The 18,343-nt window shown below is 43.9% G+C and overlaps 1 protein-coding gene across 1 annotated transcript; it reads right to left on the bottom strand.

Moving 5' to 3' along the window:
- Positions 1 to 13,187: 13,187 nt before the first annotated feature.
- On the bottom strand, positions 13,188 to 16,246 carry znf703 (zinc finger protein 703). Its single transcript, XM_079160945.1, has 2 exons — positions 15,582 to 16,246; positions 13,188 to 15,063 (listed from the first exon to the last, which is right to left on the bottom strand). Exons 1-2 carry the CDS (start codon positions 15,843 to 15,845, stop codon positions 13,558 to 13,560), a joined length of 1,770 nt encoding a protein of 589 aa, XP_079017071.1. The 5' UTR covers positions 15,846 to 16,246; the 3' UTR covers positions 13,188 to 13,557.
- Positions 16,247 to 18,343: the final 2,097 nt, after the last annotated feature.

Consider the following 18,343-nt stretch of genomic DNA (forward strand, 5'->3'; position numbering starts at 1 on the left):
AGTCATGTGACCATTGTGTAGTTTGTTTATGGCCTAACGTTGTAAGGAACAGGGTAGGTTGGTCTTACAAAAGCAATAAGCGCATTTCCCCAAATCTTGAATTGTCACATTAAAATGATAGTGTAGAAATTCGCTCGCCTGAGGTGTGGTTAATACCCAGCGCTTACTTTAACAATACCAACTTAAAAACGTTGAATTGGTTTCTTAAAGTAGAGATCATAAAGCTGACCTCCAGTTAAAGTCAGAGGAGGACACATTTGGCTGACATGCAAAGTCTCCCAGAGCAGATTTACATGCAAAGGTTTGAGTGGATTTGCATGTGGAGGATGTTATGGTCTGTTTGTATCCATGAGGCCGAGCATGAGCTCGCAGCAGCCGTCTGTCGGCGTCCATTATGGTGACGCGTGATGATGTGTGTGACACGACTGGAGAGGAAGGAAGTTAAAGAAAGCAGGGTCATTAATCACTGGCCGGTGACACATGAACACACGCGCACACATGTATATTTCCACACACGCGCACACATGTAGCTGTAGGCTTGGTGCTGAGCTTGCAGCTGGACATGTATACGCACAGTAAGGGAATATATACAGTGTTTACATACACGGAGAATGAGCTCACAGCTGGACTTCATGCCTCAGATCTGGATGGACTCCCACACTCCTCCTCCATTCCAGAGCTGCATACTTGTAACCAAAACCCAACAGGACTCAGCTGGTTCAGGTCAGCTCAGGTTGGATTTTGCACCTAAATGCTCTACCCTGAACAAGGTTTACACACAGAAAGTTTATTTTATTTATTAGTAATTTAACATAAATGTTTGCAATATGTTGCAAAACTGTTTTTTTTAGCACTTTAGGGCAGCAGAAACAAGTCGTTAACACCACATTGACCTAGTATTACCCTTTAAGTCGAAATAGCGATCAGACACGGAGCAACGTTGGCATTCATTTGCAGTCATGTTAGTCCACCTGATGCATTTAAGTCCAATATTCACTGTCCTGGTAGCTCTGTTTTGGTCTCCACCAACTCCTGACAGAAATATCTGGGTCTTTAGCTGCTTAATGCTCCGCTATGTTCACCCTCAAGTCTCTAACTTTGTCTTTCTGCTGGTTGGTGCTGAGCATGTTGAGAGTTTTTAGAGGTTTTCTTTGTGAAAACAGCCGCCTCCTCTGGTGATTGTGAACAAAAACAGTTAAGTTGTGGGCCGCAGTCAGGTGATTGTTCTCTGTGGGTTTGTGACTCGTTTCCTATTACACAATACATTTGTTTATCGTAAAAAAATATTGATCACAGCAACTTTAGAGTGAGAAATGCATCCCGTCTGTTGGGCCCAACACAACAGTCGTGACACCATTAAGTCATGATTTAACTTTAAAGGATAGGACGCCCATTCTCATTCCTCTCTCCTTCTTTTCTCAGTATCAACCGTTACCACAACAGTTTGAGAGTTTAGGATGTTCTTCTCTTCACGGTGCTGATGAGTCCCAGAGGAGGTCCTGGCACAAAATTACACAACTGGCCTCTCTCTGCTGCGCTACATTAATCTTCCCCTGGTTGCAAAAATCTCCCTTTAACATTTTCCTCATGCCTGCTTTGCTTCATGGTGAAATTTATTAGAGGATGTGTGTGTGTGTGATTATGAGCATGCATGTGTGGGCGGACAGGGTAATTGGTACTGTGAATGTGCTCGGGTCTGCTCAGGCCAAAAGATGCTTCACTGTATACACGGACAGCGTGGTGCTGAGCTGAGCTGTGGGGGTGTGGGAAAGCGATCAGAGTACTTCAGAGGGAGCTCAGGAAGAATGAGGAAATTGCAGACAGATAGGCCTAATGGTTGTGCTGAGGGAAGAGGTTGTAGGGCCAACAGCTGTTAGCCATCCATCTGGACCATCCTGGAGAGCTGAACTGGACCGCTCCGCAGTGGCGTGTTCGCCTTCTGGGGACGAGTGCACTGGGACTTTTCATCAGATTAGGGTCAATAAGGACTTGCAATAGATTCATGGAGTTTGTTTTAACATCCATTGAAGAGCTAATTTATTCAGAAGCAATAAGAGGAAGCTTCAGTTATGGCTGTGGGGAATCTTGAAAACAGAACAAATGGGTTATATAATCAATTACAAATGTATTTAAAATACATCCTACATAATTCCTGCACAGATCAAACTTTGGTAGTGAAAAGTAACACCAGCTCATTTCAGGAATCCGGAAAATTAATTCAGTGGTGAAATCTCCTGTGCTCATTGTTCTTCATGTTCTTCATTTCTCAGAGATCAGCTGTCAGACGAACGAGCGAGAGATCATGAGATGGATTTTTTCTTCCATTTTTTTGTTGGTAAAGTTTCGGCTTCTGTAGGTGGCATTCTTTTGTCTGTCTGTGGTTCCCAGGAATTTTTCCTGGGAAATTTCATTTAGTAAATCCTAGCTGTGAAATATGACTCTTACAATAGCAAATTTCAAATATTGCTCAGGGGTTTGATCACGAGGATGTTATATCAATGGATGATACAGAATGTATATATATATACAGTATATATATATTACTGTAAGCCTTGTACAGAATGCAGTAAAACATCTTAACTGATCTTGGAAACCTACCAGTACGAGTAAGACAAGATTGTGGGCAAGAAAAAGTACCAACATACTGCAACAGCGTCTCTGAAACAGAATACTTATTATATGTTGGATGTGAATCATGTGAACACGATGTACCTCCGTCAACAGAACAACAGTAACTAGACACAACATTTACACCTGTTTGTCAGAGTTGGCTAACAGGTTTGGGCAACCTAACCCTAACTCTTCCACAGAAATCGAAACTTTACTTTACTTTATCCTGACATATACTACGCAGCGCTATTTCTAAATCAAACTGCCTTTTTCTTTCAATGGTATTATGATTATTCATATTATGCTAAATATAAATTTTAGCGGGTTAGCTTAGCTAAGCATGAAGCCAGGGCACAGGGGGAAACAGTTAGCATAGCTCTGTCCTAAAGTAAAAACGTTGTATATCCCGTTACATAAACCAAAGTGAAGAACCTCAAGTTGTGGTTTTACTGTTTTTTCAATTCTGTATAAAGCTCCTGTTCTTTAATGAAAAAACGAACACATTCACTCTAACAAAAGCTCCTTCACTTGCCCACACATAGGGTTAGGTGTTATGCTACGCTAAGCTAACCGGCTGTTGGCTACATATTCATTGATCTTCTCATCGACCTCTCGCCAAGAAAACAAATAAGTGTATTTCCCAAAATGCTAAAAGAAAAACATGTCATGACACTGTGCTGTTTATTAAGTTCTAACTGATCAAGCCTTGCCCTACAAATAGGTGTTGTTAGTGTAGGTAATGTTATCTACAACACAGCCAGATAAACTTCAGTTACAGTTGAGTAATGAGAGAAATATTGCTTATTCTGTTCCAATCTCTTCCGCGAGGAGGGATATTGGCGAGTGACAGATGAAAGCGCAAGTACCTCTGGACAGCTGTTTGATTCATTCTAGATGTAACATCGATCCTGTTGTTGATGTTCAATCATGGAGCCATAAAATAAGAAAAAGGGCTTAGCTACTTCTCTGGTTTGTGTAGCTGATTTGTCAGCACGAGGGGTGAAAGCCGATGAGGAGAATTTACTCACTGCCCTCCTCTGTTGCCTGATTCCCTCCTCAGCTCCTCTGGTCATGTGGACGAACACGCCACCGCACGTATGCATACATGCACACAAACCCCCAGTTTCACAAGCACTCGCACAAGCAGGCGTCCATATGCATGCACACAAACCAGCATGAATGCACACACGCACACACAAACTCACACACACACACACACACACACACCCTTTACGGGCGCACACAAACACACACCCTCTAACCTCACTATGGTCTCACACAGCAGGCCTGCCATAAATCAATGGGCAGGATCGTGTCTGCCAGTTAGACTAAACAAGAGCATTTGTGAGGATTTGCTCTCAGCCATTAATCATCTTGACAGCTTGAAAAACACATTTCCCCTTTAATGACTGTATTTGGATAATCAGCTCTGTTTCCCTTCCCACCCTCTCCCTGGCTCGCCCTCCTATCCCCTCCCCATTTTCTTCATTTTTTTTCTTTTGCCTCAAGCGCCATCAATGACATGAGGGTAACTCACTATTAGAGGAGGAGAAGCTGGAGGAGGGTCTGTGGAGGTGAGGGAGGGGTCTTTCACCTTCTAAAAGGGTTCTCCGAAAAAGTTAAAATAATCAAGCTGCCTGTGGAAATCTTTTTTTCACCTTCACTCAACAAACCGCAAGGCCTCTCTGCTAATATAAACTTGTGTATGTGAGAGCACACACTCACACTGACACAGTCCCACTGAATTAAACACAGAGAGCTTATGGACGGACAGAGCTGCAAACATTAACCATGAACGTCCTAATGTGTGAAGCTTGTCAGGATCTTAAAAACATAAACCCACACTGCGATGTGAAAACGTGATCCAAGATGTGTGCTGTAAGGATAGTTGATTTGACCATAACATGTTGCAATCAACAGACCCACCTTTATATAAAAATCTCCTCCAAAAAATGACTATAGTTTACTATAAATAAAACAGACTTTGAAAGATTAACATGTTGTTTAAGATGAACTCCAAGTGAAAAGGGTTGAAGGAAATGGTCAAAAGCTTACTGCATGTTTAACATGGTGAGTCAAATGATTTCAGTCTAATTTACAGTCTGTCTGTCTACTCGTCTGCAGTGCCGGACAGAAACTCTGAGCACCTTATTACATTCACTGTGAAGGAATCAGGCCACTGTGTCACACTGGACCAACAGTGTCCAGGGACACGAGCTGTCAGTGCAGCACCTCAGGGAGACAAGGGGAGCAGAGCTGAAAGAGAGAGAAAACCTCTTCAGTTTAAACAGCCTTTTCTTTGAGTTTAGTTAACGTAAAGGACGGAAAAAACTATTTTGATGCTTTATTTAAACCTGCAATTACTGATTTTTTGGTCGTCTGCTGTGGCCAAAAACAATACAATGAAGACTGAACCAAAACAGTTAATTTGTACTGTTAAAGCAGAACAATGAGCAGAAAGATGTAAAATCACTCCACAGAGCTGAAGGGAACTGCAGAGTCATAAATATAGATAACACAAACTTTAAAATAAGATACTGCCCAGTCAGCGTTGTCTACCTTCAATATGATGAATGAAAAGCAGATGGACTACATACAGTGTATTGATCAATGTATCAATGCAAAACTGGGTATCACTGGGAAAGTGGCATTGATTAATAACGCTAAAGCTACGGTTGGTAATGTTGAGAAATTAGCAAGAATAGCTGCAACTACAGCCCGTCTCTTCAGGTCTCCCTCCAAAGCCACTCCCCGAAAATTATTATGAACATAAACATATCATAATAAAACAAATTGTTTGTACTCACAGCTGTTAATCTAGCAGCTTGTGGAAATGGCTTGACACACAGCTGGAATAGTCTCCAGAAATCTAAGTGTGGTTGTTTTAGTTGTTAAGATCAAACCTTTAAAAAAGTACGACATCTGTACCTTATTGTCACAGTAAGCCACGTTGCGAATTGAATTAAAAGCAAGTATACAAGTTGTCACTGTTGATACATTGATCAATACACTGTTATGCTCATCTGACAGAGATCATAGGATATTTGGGGTATAACAACACAATGGACTGTGGCCTCGACTCCTCTCTCCTCGTTTCACTTCCTTGCCTCCTCCACTCACATCTCCCGTTGGCGGGACTAAGACGAGAGGAGAGGAGGCGAGGGGAGGAGGCCAGGAAAGGAATCGAGGAAGCACAGTCTGTGAAATGGGAAAGGCCTCTGGTATTACACATGCTGGCTCAGTGACATGGCTTGAAACACCCAATGGAACTAAGTCATCATTTATTTCAGTACAGTAATGGCACAGTGCACAGTGACCAGACAGATCAAAATGTCTGCTGTGAAAAGCTGCATTTGCACTGATGTATTCACAGCGTTACCATTACACAGGCTGAGAAACACAGCTGACGTGTGCTATTGAGTGAACGTGTAATGTATGTTGATGTGTATTACAGCAAGTGTGTGTTTATGAGCCGGGCTTTTACGATGTGTTGACATGTGTAATGATGTATGTTTGAACAGTTGTGAGACAGCTATGTCTGAATACCACACAGATGAGTGATGGTGGCGGACAGACACACTGAAGTCACAGTCTCTCAGTTACCAAACATCTCATGTGTGTTAAGTGACTGAAGAGAGATAGTGGGACATCTGTGACTGTTTTTTCAAAGCTTGGCTGAGACTTTAATTTACACGACACACACAATCACACTGCGCCTAATCACCAATTTGCCCTTGTTTCTGTTTTTGAAATTCATCCTGCACCTCTTTCATCTTTCCTATTTTCTCAGAATTTTGTATCATCCAGTATGTGCCTATTAATTTATTATCATAAAGGTAGAATCTGCCTTAATGTGGCTGCAATAACCCTGCAAGAAAAGTGAAGCAGTTGTTGATATATAAGTGGTGATAAACTGTGTATCCTGACTCGCAGTGCAGTGGTCAGCGGTTAAGTGTAATCATCATAATGGCAGCCTCTGAGTCTGTTTGCCCATCCAGAGGAGACATTAAACAGACATCAGGACCATGATGCTCAAAGTGAGTACATGATGACCACAGGGTGTCCCAAAGTGGAAGAAAAAAACATGTCGTCAATCAGAACATGAATCCCGACCGTCAGAGCTGCTCCTCGTTCCCCCGCCAAGTCACGTTCATTGCCGAAAGCTCGTGGCATCTTCGCCGGCGATCTCCCAGCGTGGCAACACATGGAATCCAGCTGGATACGCAGTCCAAGTGCTATTAGAAGTGCACCGTAATGTAATTGAAATGTTCATTTCTCCACCGGTGGTTAGGGACGGCGTGTCTATTAACGGTGCTCACTCACACCACTGGAACCTTGGAGAGGCCACAGCGGCTCTGGGCAGCTTTCCATGTCGAGGCCAAGTGAGGTTTGCCAAGGTCAGGTCTGGCTGCACATAAAATCAGAAGCACTACTTCTCTATCTCTAACAGCAGCTGAGCTGACAGTCCCTCTTTGTTACCAATCAATAGGTGAACCAATTATTCAACCATCTAGATTTTAGGTTTTTTGTTGCACTGCGATGTGTTAAAATTTGAACGGTTTTAAACGAGTGTTTGAAATGTTTCTATGTGCATGTAGGCAAAGTATAAAATGCAAAAATTACTTTGTTGATTCACGGCACAAAATAAACATAAACTAGAGACCATCCTATGATGAGATCACACCTGCAGCAATGCCAAATTGGACCAGAGGCGTAAAGTGGTGTGTGTGTGTGTGTGTGTGTGTGTGTGTGTGTGTGTGTGTGTGTGTGTGTGTGTCTGTGTGTGGGTGGTGCCCTTGCTCGGACCACACCAATCTTCGAACTCAGCCTTCATTTTGATCTCAACGACACACCTTGAAACTCCAAGGTTTAAGACTGCATTATACATGGCTGTGAAGTTATCGCAGTGACAAAATCTGTCCGCAGACAGACAGAAACATAAACACCTCAAACCACAGTAATGTAGATGTCTGCAGGACAACATTTTGTCATGATGACGCAGACTCACAAGGTGAAAACAATACCAGCATCACTGTCCCGGCTGGTAAATAACTTTTTTAGGATCAGTGTCAAAAAGTTGTCAAAAACGGTTGTTGCCGTTGAAGGTCTATAAGGAAGCAGATCCCACGCAGCAACTGGTGTTGCAACATATTTCAGCCCTGACGGTTAAAGGTTAAAAAGCCTAATAATAAGGCTTTCAAACTATAATTACAGTACAGTATTGTTATTGTAAACCGCAGCATCATAGTTTATTGCCTCAATATTTACAAGCGCTGTAACTTTGTCACAGAGCTGTCAATGTCCTTGATGACTGATTTTAGGTCACGTTTAATGGCTGATACTCAATCATCAGCCACCACTGCTGCTTAACACATAACACTTAACAAAGTGAGGCAGCTCACCTTCAAACTGAAAGGATGGCGTTGCAGTCATTGGATAGAATAATTGCTAAAATAATCACATAAATTGAATTTTGAAGGACATGCACATTGACAAACAGTGAAAATATAGACTAGTGACAATTGCCTTGTTAATATTTGTTTATGTGCCTGATGTTAACAGTTTTTCTTTAATTTGATTAAAATTATATATTTAGTGACACCTTTATTCAAATTTGCTAACATCAAGTTCTCATCACGCGCTATTCGCTTTCTTGCCGGGAAGATTGATTCTACTCTCAGATCTGTTCTTTCAATATGAAGCTACAGCCAGGGAACAGTTAGCTTAGCTTAGCTTAGCTTAGTGTAAAGACTGGAAACAGGGGGAAACTGTTTTTTTTAATGGATGTAACAAATAAGATATAGTGTTTTAATTAGTGACCTTAAGAGGTGCTGTTAGTTATTGTTTGGCAGACCCAGGCTATCCTCCTATTCCAACACTTTATGCAAAGCTAAAAGCTAACCAGCTGCTAGCTTCATATTTGATATATAATTATGAGTCTTCTCAGCTAACTGTCCCAAAATGTTGAACTATGTATTTTTGGTGAAATAAATTGTAGTGCTTCTGACATTTAATCAATATGTTAACCTAACGTAACTCTGTAAGTGCCTCAGTGTTCTCTGTCAGCCAGTAGACACTCACCACACTTGCTTCTCAAATTACTGTAATTTTTCATAATCACATAAGAACAACCGTGCTTAGAACAAGATAATTGATGTGGTAAGTTCAAAGTTGGCTTCTAACCTCTTTTACTGAACAATTATGATGCATTCAGGTGGGAAAATGTCAAACCTGGTACATGCAACGTGGCTGCTTGTTACATGCTATTTTCTACGCTCAAAACCAGAAGGCAGCACAACATGAACCATTGTGCTTCAGTTTCAGTGCCTTCTAGTTTGCGTCGACAAACCTCAATTCCACATAACTTTAATGAGAAAGTAATCATATGTATGTGGGCTATAGTAACCTGATCTCTACTTGTATATCTATATCTACAGTATACACACTGGGTCACCCTTCTAGCCCAGGGTATTGTACAAACCTTTAATTCCTTCCCTGGTAGAAAGTAGTAACAACAGTTTGAAGGGACGTTTGCAAGCTTGGAGCGCCAAATGCTGGAACAAGTTTCCACACTAATAAAAAACAGGTTAAGTTATGATCATCATCTTATTAATTTTCTAATCAAGAGAACATTATTGCTGGCTTGTAATTGTAGGGGAAAAGTTGCTCCAAACCAGCACACAACCTGCTCAACAACTTGGAAGTCTGTTATTGTTTTCCCAGCGAGCATTGCAGCATCGCTGATTGCAGCCGTAAAAGAGAAGAGGAGTTAGCAGGCATGTAAAATAGTCAGTCACAGAGTTTGTGTGGAGAAATAAAGCAGAGGTTGTGTGACAGGCCCTGATGAGGGATGTGTTCACGCCATCTGGGTTGCTTTAACACTGCGGTCACTGTTGGATGCCGAAGGCTCTGTATTGTGTCCTGATGTTAAACACAGAGGTGGTAGTCATGGAGTTGAGGTTAATGTTTTGTTCTGGAGACACAGAGAGAGAGAGAGCGGGAGAGAGAGAGAGAGAGGAGAGGAGTCTTTCTCTCCCTCCCTCTCTCTCTCTCTCTTTCTCTCTCTCTCTCTCTCTCTCTCTCTCTCTCTCTCTCTCTCTCTCTCTCTCTCCCTCTCTGTCTCTCTCTGTCCTAGCTGTCAGCAGGAATGGTGAGCCGGGGTAGAGCTGGCGTCTAATTGAAGAGCAGCTCCACACCCTGTCGTCATTAATCACCAGGCCTGTCAGCCGGCTGCTCAGGACCTCACAGTGGCACTCTGCACCGTCTCTGCACTGTCGCACAGAGGGGAAAATATTAGTCCCCTCCATCACCATCACCATCTCTACTGATACTACTGCTACTCGTCTGATTACCACTATCATTCTCGTACTATTGCGATTGTTACTATTGCCACCAAACGACTAACACTATCCATAACTGCTACTTTACCTCTCACTGTTAATTAGTGAGCTTTAAAGCTGGTAGATGGATTTTAATAGCTTTGGACAGAGCCAGGCTAACACACACACACACACACACACACACACACACACACACATACACAAATATATATATATATAATACCAATAAGGAATTCCACACTAACATAGTATTTAGTAAGCTAAAACAGTATGTGAGATGTTTTAGTATATATGACACTATAGTAGAAAACCAATAGACCAATAGAATGGGCATTGCATGCCATTTGTGAAATATCACAGCATGCAAAGACTGGACACTGCGCCAACATTAATATCCCACAATGCAATGCGGTAGTGACAACAACGTTAATGTCAACAGACAGCTCTGTAAGGTCAATAACGCTTCAAATCAAGTGTAAGTGAAAGATTTCACTTTACCAGGAGTAATGTATTTCTTAAAATTAGTTCAGACTTTATGATTCTCTCAAATTAATGTTGTGTCACATGAAGTTGTCACGAGTTACTATGGTCTCAGGTATTGACATGGTAATAATTGCAGTGCATTGCATCCCAAAAATATACATATTACTGCTTATTTATATATGTTGAGCGATAGTACTCATATATATATAGTATGTAGTGCATAGTATGCAATTTTGAACGCAATCATAGTAACTTTATTTAGAGGAAGTTTAGGTTGAGGCAAAGAAATGTGTTTGGCCAGAAGGCTGATTCGATTTTTTTCCCAAAATGTAAAACTCTTCTTTCGAATAATTATGAGGTGAAGAGTCTTACTTAGTGAAATTACACTTCCTGATGTTTTTTTATTATTTTGATTTATTTAAATAAAACCCGTGAAGTGGGTGAAAATGTACTGTACACCATGTCATTTTGTGCCGATGGAAAATCGTTCTATTTGTGTGAGAAAAAACATCCCATTTGCATTGTATTTTGGTAATATGTACCCACAGTGTCGGACAGAAATGTTTTGAGATGATAATAGTAACTCCTACATTTTATCAAATGGATGACAATTTGGGGGTTTAAGTCTCCAGAAATGTCCCTGAGGTTTGGTGCTTATTTGAATTTTTATAGAGTGACTGGACTTAAATGTTAAAACTGGAAGATTTTATAACTTAAGACTCTCAACCTCACGTGTGCCACCGTCCGTGGACAAAGGATTGAGGCTGCATACACATACTTTCACAGACACAGCCTCACACAGGCGACATAAATGTAGTGTGTGGGTGTTGACTCAGCTGCGAATGTGTGTGTGTGTGTGTAGAGGGTGAAGATAGATGTAGGAGATTGATGAGCGCGGGGAAAGGGAGAATAGTGAGGCATTTGATGAACGAGTGTAAACTGGCAACAGTGGAATTAATTCCTCCTCCCCGACAAGATTGAAGGTTCTCCCCTCTGCATGACCTCCAGTGTGAATCATCTTCAGATTCAAGCCAATGTAACTGATTCTCTATCTGCAGTTTGTAAGATGTATTTTTTTACCCTATGTGTAAGAGAGGTACCTGCCCTTCTCACACAGATTTCACCTGTACTTCACCAACACAACTTTAGGGGGCAACACAATCCAGTGAATCTGTAGTAGCACAACTCTGCAAGTTACAGAGAAATATGTGCAATATATTAAAACCAGAATATCCTTGACCTATTTTATCTAAACTACTTTATAAACTCCATCATAAAAAAAACACAGCAACAAGAAAGTAAGCCTGTCCTGTTCCAGAGAAGCACATGGCTCCAGTTCCTAAAGAAGAAGAATAAGTGTATCATCCCAAGGAGCTACGCGGAGTGGTGATCAGGGCGCCGTGACCTTGCTGGTGTAGTAGGGGCTGGATGTGGTTTGGGAGGGTCATCCATTTTGTTAATGGTCCTGTCAAGTGACACCTGTGCTCGCCTTTCTCCTGTCTGGAGTGCTAATGAACCGCGAGAGTAGAGGAGCCTGGGAACATTATCGAGGCCGAAACGCTCTAATGGTAGCGGTGTGGCTTTGAGATAGACCGACTCCTTCCCCTTGAATTAGTATCTAACTGCTCTGAGTCGAGAACGCTGACTTCAGTTAAACCACAGCGCAGCGGAGAGCAGCAAGAAAATGGCTCTCCACATCAGGACGGGAGGCCTCCATGTTTGCGGTTCCTGTAAGAGAGCCCGCTCTCCTCAGGGGAGATGTCAGGACTTTGATGAATATTTCTCTATTAACCGCCTCCCATTGTCAGCCCTGGCCTTTGTGTTGCAGACCAATCCGTCAGACCGTGAGGGGATCCTGGGTCGACACCTCCCTCAGGTCATTATTGAGGTCCCAGTGACCCAGCGGCCACTCCAAACAGTCATCCACTCTGCTGAGGAGGCTGTTTTCAGGCCTCACAAACAAGAATCAGCAATTAAAAGCTGCACTCCCAACAACAAAAGCAATGTGGGTGATGGAGAGAGGAGGGGGGATGGAGGTCCTCAGAGACTAGCTAACAGGGCTAATGTGACCCGGCCTGCCCTCTTTGGGACAGCCCTGTCAACTGATATGAGCCATGAATTATTACACACAGCCACATATAGCGTGGCTGTAACAGCCATAATGATAGATAGACCTAGATAAGTGCAGTGCAGTAGCCTGGCGAGATTTATTCCATCCTCTCCCGCTTTGACAAAAAAAGCTGCTTCATGGTACTATTTAAAGCAAACAATAAGGAAGAAAACAAGGTGAAATGCAATCATGTATCATTTATTTAACAAAATAAGACCTTTTCCTGTTGGTTGGATAGCACAGCCACCATTAATTGTTTTTATTTATGTCATCTTTTCTAATCTTTGTACCATTTGCATCTGTGACCCCAACTTGCTGCCAAGTAAGCTTGAAAAAATATTACATCTTTGCATATTTACAAATAAAAATAATGGCATTGTTCAAGGTAATTCTCATGGACATGCAAATTCTCCAGAGTCTGAATAAGATGCAGAAAAAAAAATACCAACACAAGAGAGGATAGAAGATGAAAAGAGGTCCCCAGAATAAAGCTTCACAGTCCATCTTCATCGTGGTGCAAGGTTTTTATTTTTAGAGTGTATGATAGGCAGAATGGTACTATACTTATATCATTCTCTTTCAGTTAGAATATGTCAGAACAATTTATTCGGACAGCAACCCCCCCACCCACCCACCCACCCCCCTCAGAGTTGAATACCAAGCGCTTGAGTGAAAAATAAATACAGACTTTCAGTTCTGGGAGACAGATTTAGAGAAAAACTAAATAAAAACCAAAATCAAGACTGTTGTAATAATCCCACAATTCCATTATTTTCAAGCTCTGCCATCACTAAAGTCTGTTGGTTCTACAGACAATCCATCACGGGGTCTTGTGCCTTCGGAGCGCCAGTCACAATCCTGGGGCTAACAGGTGGTATTCCTGGCAGGCAGGCCATCAGGCATGATGCCCTGTATTGGTGATGACCCCGATCTCAGGAATCCATCTTCAGGGACGCTCTGGAGAGTCCAAGCTGGTGCCTGCAGTCTGTGGGAGCGCCAACACTATTTCTGATATCACTGGTATCCAAGGGCTGAGGCCGAGCCCAGTCTCTGACTGTAGAGTGCATAGGGGGAGTAATAAGCCGAGGAGGGGAGGTTGGTCATGGGAAATCCTGGTGCTCCTTGCAGGTGGGATTTGCTGTAGGGGTGGTAGCGAGCCAGGCTCAAACCAGGAGAGCCTCTGAGGGAGAAGGAGCTGGGCAGGGTACCCGCGCTGCTGTGTGGAGGCAGGTGGAGGTGACAAGAGGCTGTCGATGAAACCGATGAGGGGTAGGCCGACAACAGCTTGCTGTCCACCATCCCATGCAGGGCTGTGTGGGTACGTAAGTGGGCTAGTAGCTCCTCTGACGTGGAGAACCGCTTGTCACAGGGACCTCCGACAGACACCCAGTTACAGGCGTGAGGCTGTGGTTCGTTGGGGAGCATGAAACCGTAGGTGTAGAGGGGGTGGGACAGGGTGGGGGCGGTGGTGGTAGACATGGAGCTGGGGTGCAGGGAATGGAGGTGGTGAGAGGGGTAAACCAGAGGGTAACCAGACTTGAGGCTGGAGGGATCGTGGACGCAGGTGGAGCAGTTACTTCCTCCTAGGTGGGGTGCATTGTGGTAAGTCAGACAATACGGGTCCCGACATAAGCCCTGCATCAGGGATGGAGGTGAGGCTCCAGAGAGCGGGCTGGAACTGGGGTGCTTCCCAGGAAGTCCTAACCCCAAACTAGACTTGGTGTGATCCAATCCGGGAACAAACTGGGAGGGGTAGCCAGCGTAGGCCCCTACTATGGAGCCGTGGTAGCCCATGGTAGCGGGAGGCAAAGGGAAGACAGAATGTCCTGGTTTAAAAGGGGAGACGGGGGCGATGTGCCCGGAGCCCAAGCCAGGCTGTGAGGAGACCTGTGAGTCGGCCTTGCTCTCTGGCCGCGGGCTGCTGGCAGAGCTGGCATTGCTGGAGTTGGCACTGGCCCGTATGTGGCTGGAGTTGGCTAACTGAGCCCCATCCATCCCTGACTTAGCTGCATCTGAGTCTTTTTTGCCAGCGCTGTTGTTATTACTGTCCGAGCTGGACTGCTCTGAGCTCGCAGTTTTGCTGTCCATGTGCGAGGCCTGGGAGTGAGACGGGGGCTGCGTGGAGGGGGAATGGCTTTGTCTGTGGGGCTGGCTCTGAGTGTGCAGGGGAGGAGGGCTGGAGCTGGGTGACTGGGAATGGGGAGGAAAGGATGGACATGAAGCAGTGACACTGCTGGAGCTTCCATTTGGCACCCTGAAAGCTGCTTTATCTGAAGTCCCCTTTGTCCCCAGAACGTCTTTACGACAGTCGCCTGATGACTTGGAGTAAGGCTTGAAGCTGGACTTGTCTTCCAGGGACTGGTGCTTCTCTCCAGACTTGGAGGATCGGCTTGATGATTCCTTGTCTCCCAGACTGCCTGAGGAGAGGGAGGCCAGCTTGGAAGAGGAGGGGGGATCTGGTTTGCCAATTTGAGAGCAGGTCTGGGCCAGCAGAGCCAAAGGACTCTTCTTGGCATCAAGCTGAGAAGGAAAAAAAGAGAGCAAGACGGTGAACAAACTGTTTGTTTATACTTTGATTTAATTAAAGCATCTTAAGACATAGAAACTCTATTGTAATTAAAATATGCAATCATCAAAATTCTATTATTATTATTATATATGGCCAAACGTGTACTAAGTATATATAACAAAGAATGTCAAGGGTGAAAAGTTGACGTTAAAGAAAAACAGAAAGAAAGAAAAAAAAGGAAGAAAGAAAACATTTCGAAAGAAAAAATGTCATCATAATATATCGGTCAAATAAACAGGTAATATTACTTTAAAAACGGTTTATTATCTGCAGTAATTTACATTTGGAACTCTGGTGCTGGCCAACAAAACGCTGTGCGTAAAATGGCGCATATGCTGGCATATTTGTCAAGAGTAACACTCAATTTACGCCATGGAATTATATTATCTGATTAATATAAGAAAGAAAAGCGACATCAGATGATACAAACAGTTCTTGGAGTAAATGTAATTTATTTTTATTAACTTACTTCAATGCTGACTGGCGCGGATGTGAGGGGCTGGAGATACTCCGGGTGCAGCAAGTGTCCGCCGTGCGCCGTCAACATCTTTACGATCTGGATAGGAAGCCTTTTAGCCTGACGCAAGGGATCCGTTGAAGGACAAGAAGTGGGTATGGAAACGGACTGTCTCTCCGCTCCTCTCCGGTGATGATCACCGCTGGCGTCGGCGACGCTGCGCTCCGGGGACTGTCTGCGTAAAAGCGGTTCAGGTCCACCGGGGGAATCTCTCATCTGGATCGGGGCTTGAAGAGGGATGACGGCATGTAACGAGTGGATGCGGGGTTGAAAATTATTTACCAGCACGTTTCATGATGGTACATTAAATAGACGGGAGTGCCGTAATCCGGAAGGACATGTAGCTGCGCAGTGCACGTCCTCCGCGTCGGACCCAAGCTGTCTCTAAAGAGGAACAAATTGCCCAAATGTCATCGTCTATCGGGCTCTTCAATATCACCCGCTAATTATTCCTAAATATCCCGTCATCCAGTGTTGAAAAAGAAAGAATGGAGCAAGAAGAGAAAAACAAAACACCATAAGTAGTCACTGCTCATCAAAATACGAAGTAGAAGGAATATCCACGCAGAGGTTGGTGTGTGTGTGTGACGGTCCTCCTGCGTATGTATCTCTGTCCCTCTGCAGCAGTCTCTCTCACAGTACCTCACTTCTTCCACATACTAACGACGTGATGGGAGGGATTTCAAAGCAATGCGCCGCCGCCCAATCACAAGTGTCCGCATTCATAAGCAGGGGCGGGGCAATGTGACGAGGCGTGGTTTGTGCTCTGGCCTCACCCTCATAGCCAGGCAGCAATGTGGGCTATGGTTGGAAATCTGTGTCAGTGACCTCCATAAGCCATATGCAAACTAAACCTGCCAAATATAAATACTGTATCATAGATGTGACATTTTACACGGTGTGACAAAAGACTTTTAACCCCAGTACGCCTCAACTATTGAGAATTAACTGTCGGTCTCCACCCTCTTCTTGTAAATAGGTGCATTAAAAAAAATTTAAATAACCTACTGTTCATGAACCAGAATTGATGGTATGTTAATCACTTTATTGCATTAGCTGCGACTGCTACTGGGAAGGATAACTGATGTATTTTGCTGTGACAGTGAATGACATCTTCAGTTTTTGGCATTGACAGTCACACACTCCAAAAACAAGTTGTTTTTGTTCAAGTTTTAATTTAAGTATAACAGATGCACCAACGCAATACTTCAAACAAAAAGAGTGTGGAGTTCCTCCTCGGTTGCCAAGTAACTTCATTTACAAGGGGTTCCTTATTGGGATTTCCATCCTGGTTGCAACCCCTCTGGCTTGACTTGAATTACCCGATCCATAGTCAAAGATATTACAACACTGTCTGTTTAAAGTAGTGTCAATGATCATTGATTATTGCCTCGAGACATCTGAACAAGGCTTTCTTCTGAGGTTTAAGAGGTAAACTTGTTTAACATTTTACAACACAGGCTGGCCTTATCAAACCGTTGCCCCCAGCCTGCTCTTTGATCGTAATGGCTGCCGCCATTTATCTGCAGCTGAGAGGAGGATGAAGTCACTTCAGCTTCACTCAACAGCGTCACTGTTTAACCTGTCATCATTAGGCTTAGTCGTCACTCATCGCCCACGCACTGCCACTCACGCTTCGATGACCTGCAGAGATCCCGAGAATATGCGAACGCAGACGTGCACGCCGCCGGGCTAAGTGTGGTACACTCTTCTTTTGAATCCGTCTGTTTGTTTAAAACTGTCAGTCACCACCTCGGGCTGAGACACATAAACAGGTGACGCACAACAACTGCTTTCTCACTGAGAGATTCAAAGGTATTGCCGAGAGCTCAAAGGGGATTTCAAACATTTCTTTACAACTCAGACTGCTAGTTAAGTTGCGCGGTTTCCGATAGCGCTCTTGTTTGTCACACAGTCATCCACTTGTTAAAAGGGCGAGTGGGTAAGTCGCTGCAGTGTGGGTGGAGTTGAATAAGGAAGAGGGGGGCGTATAAAAGGAGACCAAAGAGGAGGGCATTGGGAAAAGCCAGACAAAGGCAGCGAGAGAATGAAACAAGGGAGGGCTCAAACAACAGGGAGCAACTCCTTTCATGTGCCCCCTTGATGTAGGCTGGTAACAGCTGTTTTGGCGTGTTGATGACTGATGGCTGTTTCCTGTTGTGGATATTTTAAGAGGACAGCTTTCCCGTTAAAGAGGCTTCTCAGCATGTCCAGGTCCCGCTGGCCCTCGGGGCATTTCCATGCCTTTCCATGGCTGTGTCAAAGCAGTGGGTTTGACTGAAACAGCAGCCAAACAAAACCCCCAGGATGAGGCTGATAGAGCCCGAGGAGGAGTGAGGAGGAGCAGACCCCACATGCCCCTGTGATCCTGTGATTTATAGAGCCGCTGAGGCCTGTAATGGACGCCATAGCTCTGTGGCGGGGCCTAATTCATCCCTGTGTTGAAAGGCTGATGTTTGCCTGACTCCAGAGTAAATATATAATGCTGACATTAGGCAGCTGAATTCTTCAAACCTGGCTCAAGCAAATCCTCGTCTGCTCGTTTGTCTCCTGCTCTGTTTGGAAGTGCTGAGGTGTTTTGTGGCACACACGGGGATTAGCGTTGTGTAGATGCTCCGTGTGATTGTTTAATGAGGGGCTGACATTGATGTGAGCTCATGAGAGTCTTGTTTCTTTTTTTCTTTTCAAGTTCTACAGGCCTTCACTGGTGTCAG

This window comes from Pholis gunnellus, assembly GCF_910591455.1.
Source record: "Pholis gunnellus genome assembly, chromosome: 6".
NCBI lineage: Eukaryota > Metazoa > Chordata > Actinopteri > Perciformes > Pholidae > Pholis > Pholis gunnellus.